We start from the raw sequence: 21,251 nt of genomic DNA on the forward strand, positions 1-21,251 counted from the left end.
TTAGCTTTTTAACTTTTTAAACCTGTGCTTTATTGATAAAATTTTGCAAGACAATTATTTTGACTTACCTAACATATAAATTTACTTTTATCACTTATTTGTTTGTTGACAAGCTGTGGTAGAGAATTTATATTCATAGAGATTTTTACATCTTGACTAATTAATTTAGCATTAGAATCTCCAATAACTTTGAGAGAAAGAAATAGGTAAAATAAAACAGTTAAATTTTCCCTAATATGTAGAATGACCAATTACAATTTTCAGAGTTATACACACAGGAAAGGATATAGCAGATACAGTCATATACTGCTTCCCTCATATCAGTATTCATAGGTTATTAAGAAAGGTTGCTACTTCTTTCAACTTGTAAACTTAAAACCATTTTGTAAAGAAGAATAATTCATCTGAATCCCAGGACACCAGATGAGATTTTCCAAGTGAACAGCTGTAGTGTCAGAGAAATGTTTATTCTTTCCCCAGCTTTCCCATTCCATTCATAGTCTCCCAATTATTTCCCTTCCACTCCCTCACCTCATTGCTTTTCTTCAGTCTACTTCATTACCCCCATTCTTACTTTAATGCTATTATATGAATCCTTTTTAAAATTTTAAATAACTTTTCTTAAATCAAGCATGTAGATTCCCCTAGTCCTTGGTTAAAATAAATAATCTTAAAATTTAAGAATGATGATCATTCTTTGTCATGGGCATTACTAGCTCACTACCTTAGAAAACAGTGTGATACTTCTTTAGAACAATATACTGCTGTGTTTCTAATTGTGTTCAGTTCTAGATGTCCTTTGTTACTGTTGCATTTGATATTAAATTTCAAAACATTAAGAGTTTCACTCTTAAACATTCATAGAGCAACATAGTCAAAATTAACATCAACTTCAGAAAAGAGGATTTACATCTCACATAAACTAAAATGCTGAATTGCTAATTGCTTCCCTAGGGTTCTGCTCCTTGATATTATGTCTTTAATATCATAGTAATTTAGGTCTAGCAAAATATTGCATATTGTGCTCATAAATATGACTTATTTCTGTTAAGGGAAAAAACTTTCCTTCATCAAGAGGCTGACTACAAAGCAGTGTCAAAATTTGCTTATGAAGCTAAATACATACATCTCTCCCTATGAAATTTGTAATGTTTTAAAACACAATAGCAGTATACTGAGTGATTAAAATAAGGATGGCACATTTAGATTTATATTCATTGGCTTTTTCAAATTGGCGGTGTGTTTGCCCCTGAAAGTAAGATTTTTGAGTGGGAAGGAATGATGTAACTAGCTCTAAACATGGTGATGGTGATTCATTTCATTGACATTTCTTTCCTGTCTTTAAAAATGTTTTGAACTAAGACTCCATTTTGTAATGATACTGTACAACTGTTGCACATCTGCCAAATCTCTCCACTGCCTGAAGTTCGGCAAAAGTAATACAGTAGAGAGAAGGATGTTTGCAGTCGAGAAGGCTGCCAAGCGGACATGCTGATTTCTATCAGAATTCCCCCTTCTTAGCTAAAACTTTCCATTCTATATCTTGGCTGAAAGGTAACTGCCCATTTTAGCTTTCTGGTCTTGGTTTAAAATTGATTAACTTTCCAAGGGATAAGTTCCCCAGTTAATACTTAATTTCTACTACTTTGTATGCAATTTGAAGAAATTTTAAGAGTGGTTCTTGGTTCTTACTGAAGAATAGTTCCTAAGTAATGGAGTTGACTTTCTTGATGTGCTATGTTTTTACCTGAAAGCTATTTTAGAATAATGGAGTTTCTTATATAGAATGACTGTGATAGGAGTAGTTTTTTGTGCTTGCAGTACTGCAGATGGTAGAGCTATGCAATTCAGACATTTGAGATGTTAGGTTCACATTACCCTTTTCTTTCATTTTGTTTTTTCAGTTTCTAGAAGCAAAATAAAAACTCAGGAAATAAAATACACACACACACACACACACACACACACACACACACACACACACACAGGAATGCTATTTCTCCAAATGTGCTTTTAGAATGAACACTACATTAGTTAAATATGTTAAACTGCATGCTTGCCATTAATGAGGTCTCTTTCAATGGTCATGTATAGTCAAACATTTCTCCCTTATGTATACATTTTATTTATTTGGTTTGAGTGATGTTGGCAAGTTAAAGTTAACCTCTGATACTTAAATCTGCCTTTTATATATCTAATTACTATAAGCTTAATGGCACAGTACGTTGTGAAAGAGGATGATATTTTAATAAAAATTAAAACAAAAATTAAAACAAAGTAAATTGGGGATCTATTTAGCGTGGACCCTAAATGTAAAATTGTCATCCTTACAGACTTCAGTGCATTATCTAATTAGAGAAATCTATGTGACTGTTTTCTTGTTTATGTTAACTACTTGAAATATACATGAAATCTCATCATATTACCCATTTCTTCCAGTCTTATTACCCTTTCTTCATCCTTCCCTAACTAAACTACTTGGTATTTATGTTTATTTTACATACACCTATATATGTACATGCATATGTCTTCCATTAGTATGTACGATCCTTGAGGGTAGGATAGCTTCATTTTTTTTCTTTGTTACCTTAATATATGCCTGGCATATAACAGGTACTTTATAAATGCTTGTTGATTGATTAAGATATCATCTATTTCATGATTTGAAATGCACACTGTGAAAACATACTGGAAAGTATAAAAAATTAGGTATTAACATGTTTTCTTATTTATAACCTTCACCAGACCTACTACTCAAAATGTTTTTGGGTTGTTTTTTTGTTTGTTTGTTTGTTTGTTTGTTTTTTGGTGTATATTTGGTGCTTTGGGCCTAATGCAGGAACTTGCTTGAAAATAAATCTTAGTCCCAGTGCCAACATAGACTTTTAAAATGTGGGATTGTAGTAAAATCTAGGAACACATATGTTATTGATACTTAAAATAATATTTCTATGCTACAATAGAGAAAAATTCTAGCAATAATTCATCTAGTAAGAAAAAGTGTTAGGAAGATGGAAGATGTTAACACAAATAAAAAAAAATGCTGCTTTTACATTGGAACTGAACTTGGTCTAGCACTAAAACTATTCCCAACTCAAAATTTTTAAAATTAATGTTAAAAATGGTAACACAAAATTGGGAAAAATAAATTGTTAAATTTTAAAAAATTTTCAAATAAGAAATATTAATCTTGAAATAATGTGTTTAAGTGGGGAAGTACCTAATACCTAAAACATGCTAGGAAAAGGTTGGATTCTGTTCTTAGCTCTTTCATATTTAGTTGTATTTTGGTATTAGGAACTAGTTAATGGTTAATATATCACTAAATTTTGGATTATCCACTTTGGAGAGTTAGACATGAAAGGAAACTTCAAGGTCACCTAATTCAAACTCCCCATTTTACAGATGAAGAGATAAAGTTAATTTAATAAATAGAAGAGTTATGGTCTGAACACAAGGTCTATAATTCTTTCTCTTTTTCACTATGTTATGCAGAATATATAGTTTTGAAACATTCTTTTAAAAATAATTTCAGTACCATCATGTATTTTCTGACTTCTTCATATTTCTCCCCCATTTTCTCTTTTTTTCCTTACACTTGTAAATCAGGTTAAACCAGTGTTTAGGGTTTGTTCGTTTGTTGTTGTTTTGATATCTATATTCTTGTGATCAAACACTGGACAGGAAATCCACACTATGTTCTCTTTTCCCAATCAAAGCAGAAAGCTTAAAAAAAATAGATTTGTTTCAGTGCCTGGTTTAATGTAACTGGAGTTAAAGGCCAAGAGAAATAAATAACTATGTCCCCTCTCAATACCCCCATTTAATAGGACCTAGAAAGGCAGATTTAGGTTATCTTAGCAATTTTTGAAATGAGAATTTTGTCATTTTTAGAGGATTGCTAGATTTTTAGACAAGTAAAACTGATTGTAAAAGGAAATATAGCAAAGGAAAAATGCTAACAAATATAAATGCACTATTTAAAAGGAATGCATTATCTTTGTTCTATCATCATAGCTTTTTTGTGCTGCCAGATCACAATAGCAGCAGTTTCTATGATCCAAACTTGTGATCTCAGAATTCAAAAGTGTTAGCAAGAAACTTAAATACTTGTACCATCTTATTTTGCTTACCATATGGATTGGTTGTAATTTTCTTGGCAAGCATAATTAACACTAATCTTCTAAGAAAAATGGGTTCTTCTTTATTCTATGATTGTCTTCTGTGTTTTAAGAATAGGAGAATTAACCAGCTGGTACTGTAGTGCCAGAATTACAAAAATGTCAGGGCATGGATATAGTGTTTGAATATTATTAAGAGGTAGATAATTTTTAAAGGCATTTACATGAATAAAGGAGGGGGCTCAATTAATATTAGTCTCCACAAATTAAGTTTAGCAGGGTGCAATGGAAAGAACCTCGGAGGGATGAGGCGACTTTGGGAAAAGCTCTCCACTTTTTTGAAATTCTGTCTTCTCTGTAAAGTGAGGGTAAGTAGGCTAATATCATCACTTAGGCCTTCCTTATCTATAACATTCTTTGAGTCTATAGTCACAATCATTAGCTTATTATGCTATTAGACAAATATATTATGGCCTGGGCGTTCTTTGGAAGTGTGACATAAATGCTTACATGATTATTCTGAATATATAAACTCTGCTTTCAGGTAACTTCATAGATATGATCTAATAACTTTGCCTGCCCTTGTGGAGGGTGGGAAAGTTTACCGACTTATGACAGTTGCCAAGATGGAGCTCTCTTTTTTTCAGGCTTGGAGAAGGCTATCAGTCTAGAATTATATCTCTTCAACCTTGTCAAATATTGGTAGTCTAGGAGATAATGTTTTCACCTCTAGAGCTGCTTTTCTGAACCCTTAGGGGAAGCATGATAGCTTTTAGTCTCTTTCAACCAAAGGCTGCTTATACAAAAGGCCATCACAAAAAAGCAAATTGAGATTAAACCCATTTATCCAAGCAAAATAGCATAGGGAAATTGGAGACGTTATGCAGATTAGAATATACCAGAGAATACATGAGTGAATTAGCTTTTTAGCTGGGAGCAAGATAAAATCTCAGCTCAACCCAGAAGAGAGGGCCTGATCTCACTCCCAGGGAAGTACTCTCCATAGTTTTTACAAGAGACTAACTAGAAATCAGGGACTTGTTGAGGAACTGACTTCCCTTTCTATGTATTTCTCTCCTAAAGAGTTTCTCCAAATTCAGTAAATCCCTTGTGCAGATACTAGGTATATTCATGGAATTCAGGAGCATTTCATGTTCAGCCATTTCAGTCATTTTTGAATTTTTATGACTCCTTTTAGGATTTTCTTGGCAGAGACACTGAATTTGCTTGCCATTTTCTTCTCCAGTTTATTTGACAATTGAAGAAACTGAGGGAAACAGAGTTAAATGACTTATCTAGGATTATATAGCTAGTAATCTGAGGCTGGATTTAAACTGAGGAAGGTGAGATTTCATGACTTCAGGCCATGTACTACTCTATCCACAGAGCCAAATGGCAGGATGTAAAACACCCCAGATTTGAGTGGAAGATCATTTACATAGGATTTTGATCTATGATGTACTTTGAACTTCAATTAATCCAAACCCTTCTTTTTTACAGATGAAAAATCTTCTTTTAAGCAGTGGACCAAACTGCTACCTAACTTGGTGAGGTAAGAGATATTAATTTAAAAGAACAGGGCACCAAGGAATATTTTTTTAAAAATATTCTAGGAAAAGAAAAACCTCAAGCAGATAATTAGATTTATTATACGAGTCTTGAGAAAATAGGAAACATCCTAATATAGGAAATGAGAAATTTTAATAGTTATAATTAGGAAATTCTAAGATTTTTAATTACCCAATTGTTTGGGAAAGTTGAAGAATTATTTTTTCTCAGGACACACTTTGTCTACTCCTGTTAAGGCCTTGTACAAGCCATTCTATCAGTTTAATATATCCTTATCCCCTCCTTTCCATTGATTTGAATGCTGCCCATCATGAAGGATCAATCCAAGTCCCACTGTCTTCCTCTTAGTAAAAAATGTTCTTGGCTTTAGGTCATAAAATAATATAGATCAATGTTGTTTCATCCTTTTTAGTCATGTCCAACTCTTGGTGGCCTCCTTTGGGATTTTCTTCCAAATATATGAGAGTAGTTTGCCATTTTCTTCTCCAACTCATTTTTATAGATGAAGAAATGGAAGTAGATATGGTTAAGAGATTTGCTCAACTAGTAAGTGTCTAAGACTGCATTTGAACTCAGATCTTCCTGATCCCAGGCCCAACATTCTCTTCACTGTATCACCTAGCGGCCGGACTATACATTATCATAAAGATACACACACACACACACGCACACACACATGTGTGTGTGTGCGTGTGTGTGTGTGTGTGTGTGTTGATAGATAGATAGATAGATAGATCTGGAAGGAACTAAGAGATCACCGAATGCAGTCTCCTCATACTTAGATGAAAATACAGCTAAGTGTTAAATTACTTTTTCAAAGCTATAGGTGCCAAGTGACAGAATCAGTATTTGAATCTAAGTCTTCTAACTTCAGATTGAGTGCTCCATCTGATGTAGTTACTATTTTTAATACTCATTTGGTACTTGATACACACACACACACACACACACACACACACACACACACATATATTATTAGTTATCTTTTGTCTGTATATGCCTAGTCTAAGCTAAATTATAAACTCCTTAAAGGTAGAGACAATGTTGAGTACTTCTTTGTACATCTTGCCTAGGGCTTCACATATGGACACACTCAATGCTACTTGAATTCAGATTTTTCATGACCATGATATATGGATATAAGCTAAATAGCATTAAGTGTTCAAGCTGGAAGAGGCTTAGAGATCATATGGTACAATAGAAGGCATGCTGGGTTTAGTGCCAGAGGTATTAGGCCTGAATCTTGTCTCCTTGACTTATCTATTGTGTGAACTTGAGAATGTCCCTTTTCCCCTAGTGGTCTCAGGACTACCTGAACTCTATGATTACTTCTTTCAATCTATGATACTAAATCCTTTTATTTTATGCATGAGGGAACTGAAGTCCAGAAAAAGAAAGATGTTCTGATAATTTGGGATATTATTAAAAATTACTTAGCAATAAGAAAACAAGCAATGGGGCCTTTATGAAGTATACTCACATAGAAATTTGATTTTAAGGGAAGATTAGCTATGCAAAAAAAAAAAAAAAAAAAAAAAGGAAATTTATAAGCTTTAACTTGGATGATAGCATAGGAAAAGAAGCAACTTCATCTATTCTGAGCAGTTCATGAAATCAACTGGGGCCTCTGGGGTGTCACCATTCAAGAATTGTTGGCAGTATCATGTAGTGGAAAGGGCTTGGGCCTAGGAGTCAGGAAACCAAGCCCCAACTGAGCAGCCTAAAATTTTAGAGCTGGAAGGAACATTAGAGATATATTGCCCTTATTTTCTTTATCTTTAGTCTGTTGAGTAACTCTTAAGAAGTCTATCAATTCAGTTCAATTCAATAAATATTTATTAAGCACCTGCTATATGCTAGACACTGTGTTAAGTACCAGAAATGCAAATTTTAAAAAAAAGACAAAAGACAGGCCCTGCCCTTAAAAATCTTAATGGGAAAGATAATGTAAACAAATATTTAATACTTTTTATTTCTCTGATGAAGTTTTCTGTAAAATAAAGCTGATGCTTACTCTATTTTTAGGTAGGGTTGTGATGAGAATTAAATCATGGACATAAAAGCAATATGGAAAGAAAAGTACCAAGGAAGTATAAATTATTAAAGTCAATAAAATGAAGGCAATTAGACCCAATGGAGAGTCATTTGCCTGGAGTAACAATGACCTGAGTTCAAATTCTGTATCAGACATAAGCTGTGTTAACTCTGGACAGGTCATTTAACTTTCTTGTCTACCTAAATTTTCTCACAAGTAAAATGGAGATAATGAAAATACCTATTGCCTAAAGAGTTGTTTTCAAAATAAAATGAAATAATATTTCCAAACTCCTAGTGCTAAATAAAAGTTTATCAAGGATGTTTTTGTGGACTCCTTTTTGGACTGAACCTAAGATTTCATCAATATAGGTGAAATTTCTAGTGAGGAAACACCTTCCCCCCAAAGCAGATTTATAATTAATTGTGCAGTTTATATTTTGGAAGAGTTGTCGTGGAGGCAACTATGGGGGGGTGGGGAAGAAATGTCCTTTGAGAGTAGGAACAGCCTAAATTTTTACATCTTTATCCATGCCATTCAGCATTTAATGTTTGTTGATTGATTTTAAGAAGACACTTAACATTATGGATTTTCAAAAATCCATATGATACCAATCCTTAAGAGTTTATAGAGAATTTAGAAGCCAATTAGTCAATTCTATTCTTCCCACTCACAATTCTTCATTTTACAAATGATCAAACTGAGGTTTCCAGAAAGATTGTGTACTCCCTACCCCCCATCCCTGCCAATGTCTCACATTTAGTAAATGATATTATTTTGTTGCTTTTCAAACTTCTGTAGAAGCTTATATGGAATATATATTTTAAATTTATTCATTTTTCTCTTTTATTTAGCAGGGGAAAAAGTCTTTTATTTGGAAGAAATACCGGGGCAGGGTGGGGGGGGGAGAATTATAAGTCTCTCTTTTTAATTATTTTTTTCCCTCTCCTCCCTTATCCTCTCTCTTATGTTGGACTAGAATGGAGAATACATAGGGACTTAATCAAAGTTTATATATCCTGAATATATCTCTTAGTCTCAGCAGTCGTCTGTGACTTTCTCCAAAAAATGAGATTTTTCTTTAACTTATAGGAATAAATTCTCCTTTTCCCACGAAAGAATTTATTCACTCAGAAAATAATCTGCTTTGCCACACCCTCTCTGTGGTTGTCAGATCCTGTCATCATTTTATAGTTAATAAAGCTTCCTTGTGTTTACAATTTGTATCCTGCCCTAAGAGGTCACGGTGTGCTATGGAATTTATCTCCACAATGTCTCCGTGAAGGAGGGGAGAGAGAGCCTCCCATGCCTCAGATGCTGAAGGAATTAATTAAAGCCACACACCAAGTCAGTAGCAGAGACAACTCAGCTGTCCATGTGTGGAGGGCTTTGTGTAATATATCAATGGGCTCTTCCCCTGCCCCTCCAACCAAAGAGTCTTTTGGAATCCAGTCAATTTCTCAAACTATCTTTCCTGTTTTAAAGTATTTCTTCTCTCTCTCCATGCTCTGTAAATAGTGTCATCCTTCCAGCATAAGGTAAAAGCATTGATGAGTCTCTGAAAACCCAGAGGGCCTCCATATAAGAGGCAGAGAATTCCATTTTGAAAAACTTGGCCTGAAATCATGATGCCTCCCATAAATAGAATGAATGCAGGGGCCACTCAGAGAAAGGTATTTGGAATTACTCTATCAGTAAAGTAACCAGACATTCCAAATGGAAAAGCCTGTATATGGCTACTCTGGAAAGAATGTGGGGGTAGTGAGTAAAAACCTCCTTCAGACCAGAGGGGAAGACTAATATGCTTTTAATAGTATGAATTACTGCATAATAAAAGAAATATAGTTTATTCACTTAGTCTGTGCCCTTAGAAAATTCTCATTTATGTTATAGTTATTTGTGCCGTCATACTCTTACCCACTGCAACATGGACTAAATCAAACATTCTTTGGAGACACAGACTGTCTTATTTGTCTTTTTAGCTCTCTCTGTTCAGTGTTTTAACATAGTTTTATGCAAATAGCATTGCTTTTAAAATGTTTGTTAAATAAATGAATGCATATTATAACCAGAACTAAGCTGACAAAGTTTCACTTACATTTTGGAGAATTATTTTATTTTAAAACAAAACAACAACAAAAAAAGATTTATAGCTAACACATCAAGTTTATATATAAATGGTTACTTTTAGAATGCTAAAAGTTTACTGGAGGACAGTTTAAACTAGTTAATGAGAACAGTTTTGTGGATGGCTATCATTTTGCTTTGCAGATTTCCTTCTTTTCTCCTGCAGTTTCATTTACCTCATATCTAAAATCAATTGAGCTTTGCTGTACAAACACATAATACAATAACTTTTAATATAAAAGGTGTTTGGTTATCCTACAAAGAACTTTGTTTTTTAAAAAAATACAGTTATAAACATCTGTTAAACATAATTTGTGTTCAACTTTTAAAACTTGAAAGTTCCCTCCCTCACAAAAAAAGAAAAAAAAAAAAGAAAAAAAAGAACTTCAAATAGTTTGGCCAAAAAAAAAAGTTTTCCCAAACCAGATGAAATCAGAATTTCAGTGCTTGAAGGGATCTTAGAGGTCTAATTATTTTGTCTTACAAATGATGAAAAAAAGGAAGACCAAAGAAGTTAAGAGATTTGCCCACAATTACACAGATGGTTGGCACAGTCATTCAATTTAAAGTAATCTAAATGGCATGCCCAGTACCACTGGAGCCCATGCTATAACTGTGGCTACCTTTGTGGAAAAAAATAAACTTGAATTTTTCAGGGTTCTAAAAGAACAAGAGAAGAAAACTTCTATGGGAGCATGAATTCCAAATTCCAAACCTATTTAGTCACAAACAAATATTTGGAATATAACACATTTATAAATTGACTGAACTTTGTATATTCCTTGATACGTCTGCCATGTGATCCATATGGGTGTTCTGTTCACGGTACAGACTGTAACCTGTCCAAGCCATTTCATCTAATCTCGTTCTTGTCCATGTCTTTTTATAAATCCAACACATATCTGTCTAAAACACAGTAGAGGCTTTTAACTAAAAAAGATAAGAAAGGAATGCATGGAGAACTGTTTGAATGTATGAAGTTTAGCTTCAAGTATGAGGAACTCTTTAATATTACAGTTTGGTTGGAATGAAGAATTTATGAAGGGAAATCATGTCAAATAGGAAGGTAAATTTCATTGAGATTGTATAAGACCCTAAAATGCCAAACTAAGAAATTATTATTTTATGTTATAGGATAAGGAGCAATTGAAGATTCTTGGGTATAAGAGGGACATCATCTGGCATGTGCATTAAAAAAGTAATTTTGTAAAGGGGGGGAAGCAGGGTGCTAGATATTAGCCTTATTACTATTTTGTGAATTATTGACCTTGAGTATTATATATAACTTTATTAGAAATAGTTTTCTTCAGATTTCATATTTATTATTTTCATGGAAAAAACACTAAATAAATACTAATATGAGTAGGCTTAGCTTTTTTCTATTTTCCTTAAAGTCCTAGGATCTAGTGATTCATTTTAGTTAGCATATTGAGAGCCACAGAGTGATTGATGTTGTACTTGATAACTTTGAGAAGACTTTAGATCTAGTCTCTTAACTACACATTCTATTTCAGACATCAAACCTGAATGACTCTGGCAAAACTGTGCAGGGCTTTCATGGTTGTTTTGAAAATTTTTGTGTGAAAAGATCTGCTTAAGCATATGGCGGACTACACTTTTTTTTTAAATGTGCAGAATTATAGGATAAAGTTATCATGCAGACATGCTTTCTTTTCCTTGAAAGCTATAAAACAAGGGAGGACTCCGGCTGCATCTGTAAATAGACTGCTGTCTTTTTTTTTTTTTCTTTTTTGTACTTGTCAAGTATCTTTCATGCCAGTGTTCTTAATGAGATGCAGCAGCTGTTAAATGGATTATATATTCCATTCAATGAGGGGCCTCTAACTGCCACTGCCTCCAGGCTGCTCCCGTGCCTTCCGGCCAGGCTGGTTTGCTTGAGTAGCAGTTCTCCGAGTTATTTTTAGCCTAGGAGATTCTGAAGCCCAGGTCAGACTTGTCCGGCAGAGGAAGAGGACATTCTGGCATCCCCTTTGAGTCATTTCTCACTGCCATGTGCTTCACCAAGGCAGTTTGGAGGCTCAGGGGTACTCTCATCAAACACCCTAAATACTTCTACTCCCTCTACACACATACACACACAGCACACACATACACATACGCATACCCTGTTTGAGCCAAGACCACTTTGTGCTTTCTGTGCTTTGGAGAGAAGTGGGAAGGAAGCCCACATAATAGACCTGGTCAGCTGCTTTAGGCTAAACCTTTGTCTTAATCCTAAATTATATGGCTTGGGTTTGGTCATGCCCAGGAGCAGCATCCTGGCCATACTCTTAAGAGTTCAACTCTCTTTGTGCATGTCAAAGATCAAGCATGAAATTATAGTTGAAATTTCCCAACGTCACAGCCTAATCACTTACATAGCCTGTCCAATTGGTTAATGAGGATCAAGTCGAGAATAACTGCTGATTTTTCTCCACTTTGAAAGTGAATCTTGAATTCTGTGATTTTAGAACTGAGCATTATAAGGTATAAGATAGGCATATGTATTGGCCTGCTGGTCACACATCTGTCCCTTTGACCATATTTAGAGTAATTATTCTTTAATATCATTGACAAATGTGTGACCAGCAGATCTTTTCCATACCACATGCAGACTGTAATACTCTGGATTTAAGATTCTCCCCACTCTTAACTCTCTCCTACCTTTTTTTATTTTGTGGAATTAAAAAAAATAAAAACACAGTGTTGTCTTTTTTGTTGTGTTTAAAAATTAAAACACAACAGCCACCCAACTTGTAATACTTAAGTTAAGCTCTACTAAGCATCTCCCAAGCTTTGGTGCAAACATTAGGGGATTACACTAAGAATTCTTAAGTCTATGTGGTTTTCTATCAAGAATCAAATTATACATTTTATGCCTTGAAGTACCACCCAGACTTAAGTCTCTTGGCTTTTAGTGAATAAATCTGCTTACTTAGATTTTGGTAACATGTTTCTGAGAATGATTGGGTCAGCAAATAACAGTGCTCCCAGTTGGTCCAAGGACACCTGCATGCATGACAGCTGCTAGGGCAGTTAATGTCCAGAGTAGACAGAAGTGGAGATTAGCATTTTAGGAAACCATCTTACATTCCATCCCTCAGAGTCACAGGGAAGAACTACAGAGCTCACCACTTATATAATACTCCCTAACCCGGCCCCTGCTTGGACCTTGAAACTATGTACCTTTTTGAGTAGTAAAGGAAGTAAATAAATAAAGGATTCTAGCCTGGAAGAATAATAAGTGAGCATGGATAAGAGCCAAAAGTTATTTACCTGGAGCAGTCTAATTCATAGTCCTACTCAAGAGCTAGAAGTATGCTACTTCTATCCGTAGTGTCACTGTTCTGGAAAACACCATTACTGCTAAGTATTAAATCTTAGCTTGGACAAGAGAATGGATGAAGTCAGAAAGACTACTCTTGAGTTCAAATCTTGACTTCAGATACTTACTAACTAGATGATGCTGAGCAAGTCACTTAACTCTGTTTGGCTCAGTTCCTCATCATAAAGTGGGCTAGAGAAGGAAATGGCAAAACACTCAATTATCTTTGCCAAGAAAACAGAGTTGGATGTGACAACAAAAACAATAGGCTGGGCAAGGTACTATCAAACACTTGAGTAAAGATCAATTCAAGATTCCTTAAGAGGAGAGAAAAGCTAAAGAAAGAAAACTCTGAATGTAGTCTAACAAAAGCTGCCCTGGATAGAGATTCAGATGACTTAGATTCTAACTTTAGTCGTGCTACTCAACTAAGCTTTCTGGACTTCAGTTTTACCATCTCTGAAATGGATTAAAATGATCTCTCAGGCAGATTCCAAGAATAAAATGATCTGCTGAGCTATGCTAAGCACCAGCATGTGCAACACACTTCTTACTGGTATATACTCATGAAATAATATTTTAATTTTCTAAGGTGAATATTTATTGAATACACAATCATAAAGGACAATATTTTCATACCTGGCACTTAGTAAAAAACCTAATGAACACTGTCAAACTAAAAAAAAGACTTCACTAAAACAATACCTCCCAATTAATACATTACACAGAAATATAAACTTTAAAAATGAGAACCAGATTGTCAATTTTTTGGAAATGTTGACATTTGCCTACCCTGGATATTTGCCTATGGATGCTAAACTTAGCTAAGTTTACAGTAACATTAGAAAGGGGAAGAAAGTCAGAAAACAGTGGCTTTGTAGTCAGAATACCTGGATTCAAATTCTGCCTCTGACAAACCCACGTGTGTGACCTTGGGCAAGCTGCTAAAGCTGGCCTCAGTTTCTGCTTTTGTATAGTAGGGAAGTTAGACAAATGACCTTCAACATCCTTTCTAGCTCTTCAGTCTGGGACCCTATCCTCAGTATAAACACTGTAGAAGGAAAACAGATTAACTTTTAGTCATTATTTGAAGTAAGAAGTTTGTTTTGAAAACATAGACAATGGGAGTCAACTGAATGTGCCACAACTGATTTCAGATCTTGTGCAAACACTCTACCAGAGTGTTTCAGGCAGAGGCAGGATACTCCATAGTGGTGCTAGGGTGGAATACTTCCTGCACAGCTGTCTTTCCTTAGGAGTTGTAGTCTATATGGTTTTTGATAGAAGGGTTAACTGCTACCCTCCACCCCTTTCATTTTTTTTTCCCAACAAACATTGATTGAAGACTGTTTATATTTAGTCATTAAGGTACATAAGATCTGAGTCCTCCAAGGGGCTTACAAAATCCAGATCTGATATATCTATCATTAACTTTGAAACAGTAGGATATATTCTAAATGCATTAGAAAGCTAAGAACTCACTCAGTGCTATCAAGAATTCAGAAGAAGGAATAGCTTCCTCCAAGCTAGAGAATATCCAGAAAGCATGAGACCAGAGAAAAAGCACATGACAAAAAGTTGGGTGATTCCATTTTAGATATTAACTCTAATTAACTCTACTGGGTGATGTGGACCAAGGCAGTTCCAGATATTGGTTTTTCATTTTCCTTAGCACAGTGTAGCAGAAAGCCTGGAGTCAAGAAGACTTGAGTTCAAATATCATCTCAGACATTTATTAGCTGTCTAACACTGGGAAAGCTAGCAAGTCATTTAACCTCTCTCTGCCTTCTTTTTCCTTGATTGTAAAATCAGGATTATAACATCTACTTCCTAAGGTTGTTGTTTGGACCAAATGTGATATTTGTAAAAAGTACTTAGTATAATGCCTGACATACAATAGGATCTATAAAATGAGATTAACCTAAGTGGATTTTTAAGCAGTGATTCAGTTGAGATATATTCTATCATTCATATGGCTCCTCTTGCTCTTTTTCCCCTGCTTTTATAAGAAAAAAAAATATTCAAACAAAGCTCTCTTGTCCATATCTATAGTTGTATTTGCTTATATTTTGCTATCTAGTAGTTATTCTAAATGTAATTATTTATTGTTCTATTAGTGTTTTGTTGGGGGGGGTGAGTTCTTTGTGGTAGTTTAATGGAAAAGAATGCTGAGTAGGATCAGAATTCCATCTAATTCAAAGACTACTGTGGGAAGTAGTCCCATATGTTTCACACCCTACTGTGTGCAGAGCACTGTGCCAGGCATTGTGGAAAGTTGTAAAGGAAGTAGAAAATGCAGGCCCTGCCCTGGAATATTACAAACTAATAGATCATTTGTTTTCAAAAAATGCATCATAGATTTTTGTTAAGTGATAGATTTAAATTTTTTCAGGTAATAGTGAATTAATACTGTGATTGCCTTCTTCCTCCTCCAATAGATATTTACTTTTACCATGTATTATATGACCATTTATATTTATTTCAGAGCTTCTTACTTCTAGAAGGTCTAATTTTAATTGTTACTTCCTCCTTCCCTTCCTTCCTTCCTTCCTTCCTTCCTTCCTTCCTTCCTTCCTTCCTTCCTTCCTTCCTTCCTTCCTTCCTTTCTTCCTTCCTTCCTTTCTCCTTCCTTCCTTTTTTCCTTCTTTCCTTCCTTCCTTCTCTTCCTTCATTCTTTCCTGTCTTTTTCTTTCTCTTCTTTTCCTTTTCTTTCTTTCTTTCTTTTTTTTTTTCTTTTTGAGACAATTGGGGTTAAGTGATTTGTCCAAGGTCAAGCTAGTATTTGAGGATCAATTTCAACTCAGATTATCCTGATTCCAGAATCAATGTTCTATGTGCCACCTAGCTGCCCTAAATGTCCTACCAGTATAGATTTCAACCTACTTTGAGTCAGGTAGACAGTGTTTGAAAATTGTTATGGCTAAAAAAAAATCCATCACTATGTAGTAATTATTATATAGGGTAATAGTAGTGTAGTAGCTTATTAGAAGCTCCTCTGATTTGAGCTGAGCTAGCTGTGAGATCCAAACTTAACCATATGTACAATAAGTATTACAAATTCTGATTTTTTTGAATAACTACTGAGATCGAAGCATAGGTGATGTGGATATATACATATAAATATATGAATATATTTGTTCATATACAGTTCCACATATATGATGTATGTGTAATTTTAATTCTAGTCTCACCATTTCTATCTCCCCAAAAGTCATTACAGAGGTCAAAACCAGATATTAGCTATATATATATGTGTGTGTGTATATATATATGTGTGTGTGTGTGTGTGTGTGTGTGTGTGTATAGAATACTTCAAGATGTTTATCTATATAAAGATTCTATCATGTGTGTATATATACATATGTGGGTGTGAGTATATAGATAATATATATGTATATATGTACCTTAGTTGCTATAAACACTTTGAGGTGTGAGTTGTGTAATAAACTTGATTTGAGTTTTACTCAATAACCCATGTCACAATCTAACACAAAGCAAAAATTATCCACTGATTAAATACATACATAAACACATACACAGACACATTATATGTGTGTATGTATACATATACATACATATATATTTTACATTATATAGATATAGATATACACACATATGTGAAAGAAAGGAAAGAATAAGGGAAGACAAGGCAGAGACAATACAGATATTAAACATTCTATAACAAGGGAATCATAAAGATAAAAACCCAGATGTGGGTACATACATATAGATAAACACGTTAGTATGCCCACCTATATTCTCCTTTCCAATTCACATCTGTTGATTGTCACTCGGTGATTGCTAGTGTATTTATAAAATTGAGCTGTTGGTATGGCAGGTGCTACATACAACTTAAATCTGTTTTTACTGATTATTGTCAGTTCACATCTGTTGGATTCTATACGTAGAGCAGTACATACATATTTCTAAACAGAATTCACATTTGAAAATGGAGCTAATTTTAGCACCATGAAAGGCACTTAGAATAACATCCTTGAAAAATGATTTCTTTCTTGTTGTGGGGGAAAAAAGAAAACAGTTTATGTTCTTAGTTTATGCTCCTTTTAAAGACTTTTTTTTTCTTTCCTTTTTTTTTTCTTTTTTTTTTCTTTAGAAAAGGAACTGAAGAATAAATGTTCTCACATGTCACAGCTAACACTCCTGAAATACTGCTTATTAATATGTTTTCTAATAATATGCTATTCGCACAGTCAAATGAATCTCTCTATAAAATAAAAATATCCATTTGTTTAATAAGCATTTACTAATGGCTAGTATGCATAATATACTTATCTAGCAAATATATGAAGATAAATAAGATGTTGTCCCTGCCACTAGTGAACTTAAAATATGAGTGGGACAGATAAGACATAAAGAAATAAAATATACATTAAACACTTATGTTTATTGTTGTTCAGTCATTTCATTTATGTCTAATTTCTTCATGACCCCATTTGGGGTTTTCTTAGCAAAGATACTGGAGTGCTTTGACATTTCTTCTCTACCTCATTTTACAGATGAGAAAACTGAGGCAAATAGAGTTAAGTGATTTGCCTAAGAGTCTCAGAGGGTGTCTAAGGCCAAGTTTGAACTCAAGTTTTCCTGATTCCAAGCCTGGCACTGCATCATCAACTGTTTAATGTGGATAACAATATCACATGCCTTACAGGGTTGTGAGGATGAGATGAGCTAATTTTTTTAAGTACCTAGCACTATGCCTTGGTAGGTAGTAAGTGTTTTATAAATACTTATTCCCCCTTCCTGATTAAATGGATTTTATACAAAGCAAATAAGTGTGCATCCTTGTATACATTTTTATCTTAAATCATTGTGCATTCCCATTTCTCTTATGTCACATCTGAGACAATTGCATCAGTAAACAATTGCTATTTTTCTGAATAGATCATCTTTGTTGATGCCATATAGTGCTTCCTTTAGAGAATTATTTGGGAGACGGGGTTATGAGCCCTGAAGTTTTCATTCAATATCCTTCACATCTCTGAAAAGCAGAATTCTTTGCAGAGTACAGATCTATATTCTTGCCAGAATATAACCAAGACATTCAGGGTAGGAGGAGAAAGCCACAAATTTTTTGACTGCCCTGCAGGAATCTTCTGGTGTGCCAGGGATATAGGGGGGGGGAATAAACAGTGTAATTTCATTAAATTTATTGCAAAAGAGAAAGTTATTAATACTAAGCTTGAAAAGGAAAGCTGTGGGTTTTTTGGAAATTCAGTTCAATTCTCTAAGAGCCTACTACATTCAAGGTACTATACTAGGTGCTGGGGATACAGAAACAAAACCCAAACCTTTCCTATCTTCAAACTGTTTATATCCTACCAGGGAGGCACAAGAGATACATAGAGGAGGAAATACAAAATATATGCAGAGTAAATACAATGTAATTTCAGAGATAAGGCAGGACAAATCAAGAAGAATCTTTTCTGAAAGATGGTACCTGTACTGTGCTTGGAAGAAAACTAAGGTTCTTTGAGATGTGAGTGGTGTGATGAGGAGGGGGAGTGAAAAGGGAATACATTCCAAGTACAAATTCTTTTAAGACTGTCAGGATAGATTGCTTAGCTGCAGAATTTGCTAGATTTTTGTTCAAACTGTTTGTTTAGAAGGAAGTTTAGAAGCAAGTTTGCTATCTGTGTGACCTTAAATAAGTCATTGAACTCTGGGTCTCAGTTTTCTCAGTCATTTAATTCAACAAGCATTCCTTAAACACTTAATTCAAGTTGAGCACTAGACATAGAATTTGAGATACAAGTATGAAAACAGTCCCTGTCCTCAAGGAATTTACATTCCACTGAAGAAATAAAAATGTATTTTCAAAACTTTTATATAATTTTTTAATTTGAGATAAAAAATTTCCATAACAACATATAATAATAATAATAATAATAAATTACACATGAGCCTGCAAATCTATTATGTACAACTTGCTATTCCATTTAAATAGATAATGAAGTTATGTGAATTTTTTTTCACATTCTTTCCAGGGATGCCTACATTAGACACAAATGTCTGTGTGTATGTGAGTGTATTAGTGTATGTATAAAATCATTCTAAAAGTACTTCTATTAGTTCTTTCTTTCCATAGGAGTAATTTTTAACGGAAGAGGTCATAAGTAATAGTTAGGTCTTCATTGTTAAACCTAAAAAGTCTACCTACTTCATTATACTTTAAGGGTGGATATGTCTCCAGTTTTTGTTTTTGTTTTTATAGACATCATCTTATTAGGTAATCATTTTTTAGAAATACTCAGTGGTTGAACACCTCCATAATCTGTTGTGGTCAGGGGGACTTAGTGCAGAAAACAACAGTGGGACTGTTTTGTTTAACCAAACTTAAATGCTGGGAAGGTTTCATCACCATGAAGTTAAATACCATTCCTTCAGCACCACATATCTAGTCTTAAGAAAAATCAGAAACACAAGCCACTTTATCTGAGTAAACCTTGTTCATGGTGGAAGAAAAGATGTGTCTGTCATTATTCCCTAGTTGTTTTTAGTCATGTGAGTAGTTTGAAGTGACTGTTGAATGCCAGCACACATCAAAGCCATTGTGGATGCCAGCAGACAGTGTCACATGACATCTGCTCAGCAGATTGGTTCTTGCCAGTATAGAATATGAGAAACCCTCTGCTGAGGAACTGAGGTTGAAGTCAGGGAGTAATAAGGAAGGGCATCCTCTGCTGAGAGCTTCTATTTACAAATCAACTGCCATTTTAAATCATAGAAACAATTGAGGCACGTTGGTAATGACAAAGTAGACTTTTAAAAAATAATATTGATTAAAATATCCACCATTTACAAGTTTGTTTCTATGCTACATGATTAAGGGCTTAATGATTTAGTTAACCAATAACCTGTGTTATCATAATGCAAAGCAAATATATATATATATATATATATATATATATATATATATATATATATATATATATATATATATATATATATACACACATACAGACTTTGTTTCTGGCGACATTATCTGTAATGGTGGGAATACTGATGTGCAGAATATTTCTTCTAGGATAATAGATCTGAAGGTGATCATTTAGTTCAATTGTTTCATTTTACAGATGAAAAAACTGAGACCCAGAGAAGTCAGTTGACTTTCTTCAAGGTCACACAGCTAGTAAAGTGACATTTGAAGTCTGTTTCCATAACAAGAAGTTAGGAATGTTTTCCAATACATTGCACTTACCTTCCTCTTTGTAGATTTACATTGTCATAGAAGGTATTTAGGTTTCCTTCACTATCAATTTTCAAAAAATAAAACATTTTAAAAAAACCCTTTAAGACAATCTAGTTATATTTTTATTTTTGGTTATTACATTTTTCATATCCTTGTAGGTTTTCCTTGAAGATATTGCCCCTGTTTCTCACCTTTTGAATTTTTCTAGGTGGAGAAGAGATAATTTACTAGGAAATAAATATTATTATTTATAATTCACACAAAATACTTAAAATAGAATTTTGTAGGTATGGTGATATTTGGGGAGGATATTTTGTTTTTGAATACTGAAAATGAATGAAGTATAAGTACATTCTAAGTGTGGTAGAAAGGAAAACATTCCTAACTTTTTGTTGTAGGAACAGATTTCAAATGTTAGCTTTGCCACTTTGCTACCTATGTGATCTTGAAAAAGTTAACTAACCTGTCTGGGTCTCAGTTTCTGCATCTGTAAAATGAAAGAATTGAACTAGATGATCATCTTAATATCTATGATCAAATAATGAGGGCCTTTTTTTTTCTTATGAGTTCATCATGCCTGTAGTATCCTATTTTGCATGTGTAAATTATGTACTATCCTAATAAAGAAACAAGGGGTATTTGGAGATTGCTCTTTATTTAGTATTTTTTAATTTCACCTGTCATCATTCCAAGACCATTTGCACATGGGTGGCCTAGAAGTATATCAAAAAGAATAGCCTGATATTGTATTAAGAAGATTGGTCAGTGGAGGACAATATCCCGCTGCCCTTTCTACTCAAGATTAAGTTCTGGTATTCTTCATACAAATCCTGAACAATATTTAGGATCACCATCAGCTTCTGG

The 21,251-nt window shown here is 34.1% G+C and overlaps 1 protein-coding gene across 2 annotated transcripts in view; it reads left to right on the top strand.

Annotated features, from left to right (window-relative positions):
• LOC141566241 (uncharacterized) overlaps positions 1-21,251 on the top strand; it is an 89,348-nt gene that overhangs the window by 26,027 nt on the left and 42,070 nt on the right. For both annotated transcript variants that reach the window (XM_074310556.1, XM_074310557.1), the window contains exon 2: positions 5,622-5,673. In XM_074310556.1, the coding sequence (XP_074166657.1) occupies positions 5,622-5,673 (52 nt within the window). The remainder of the gene's footprint in view (positions 1-5,621; positions 5,674-21,251) is intronic.

The sequence above is a fragment of the Sminthopsis crassicaudata genome, chromosome 4 (assembly GCF_048593235.1).
Source record: "Sminthopsis crassicaudata isolate SCR6 chromosome 4, ASM4859323v1, whole genome shotgun sequence".
Taxonomy (NCBI): Eukaryota; Metazoa; Chordata; class Mammalia; order Dasyuromorphia; family Dasyuridae; genus Sminthopsis; species Sminthopsis crassicaudata.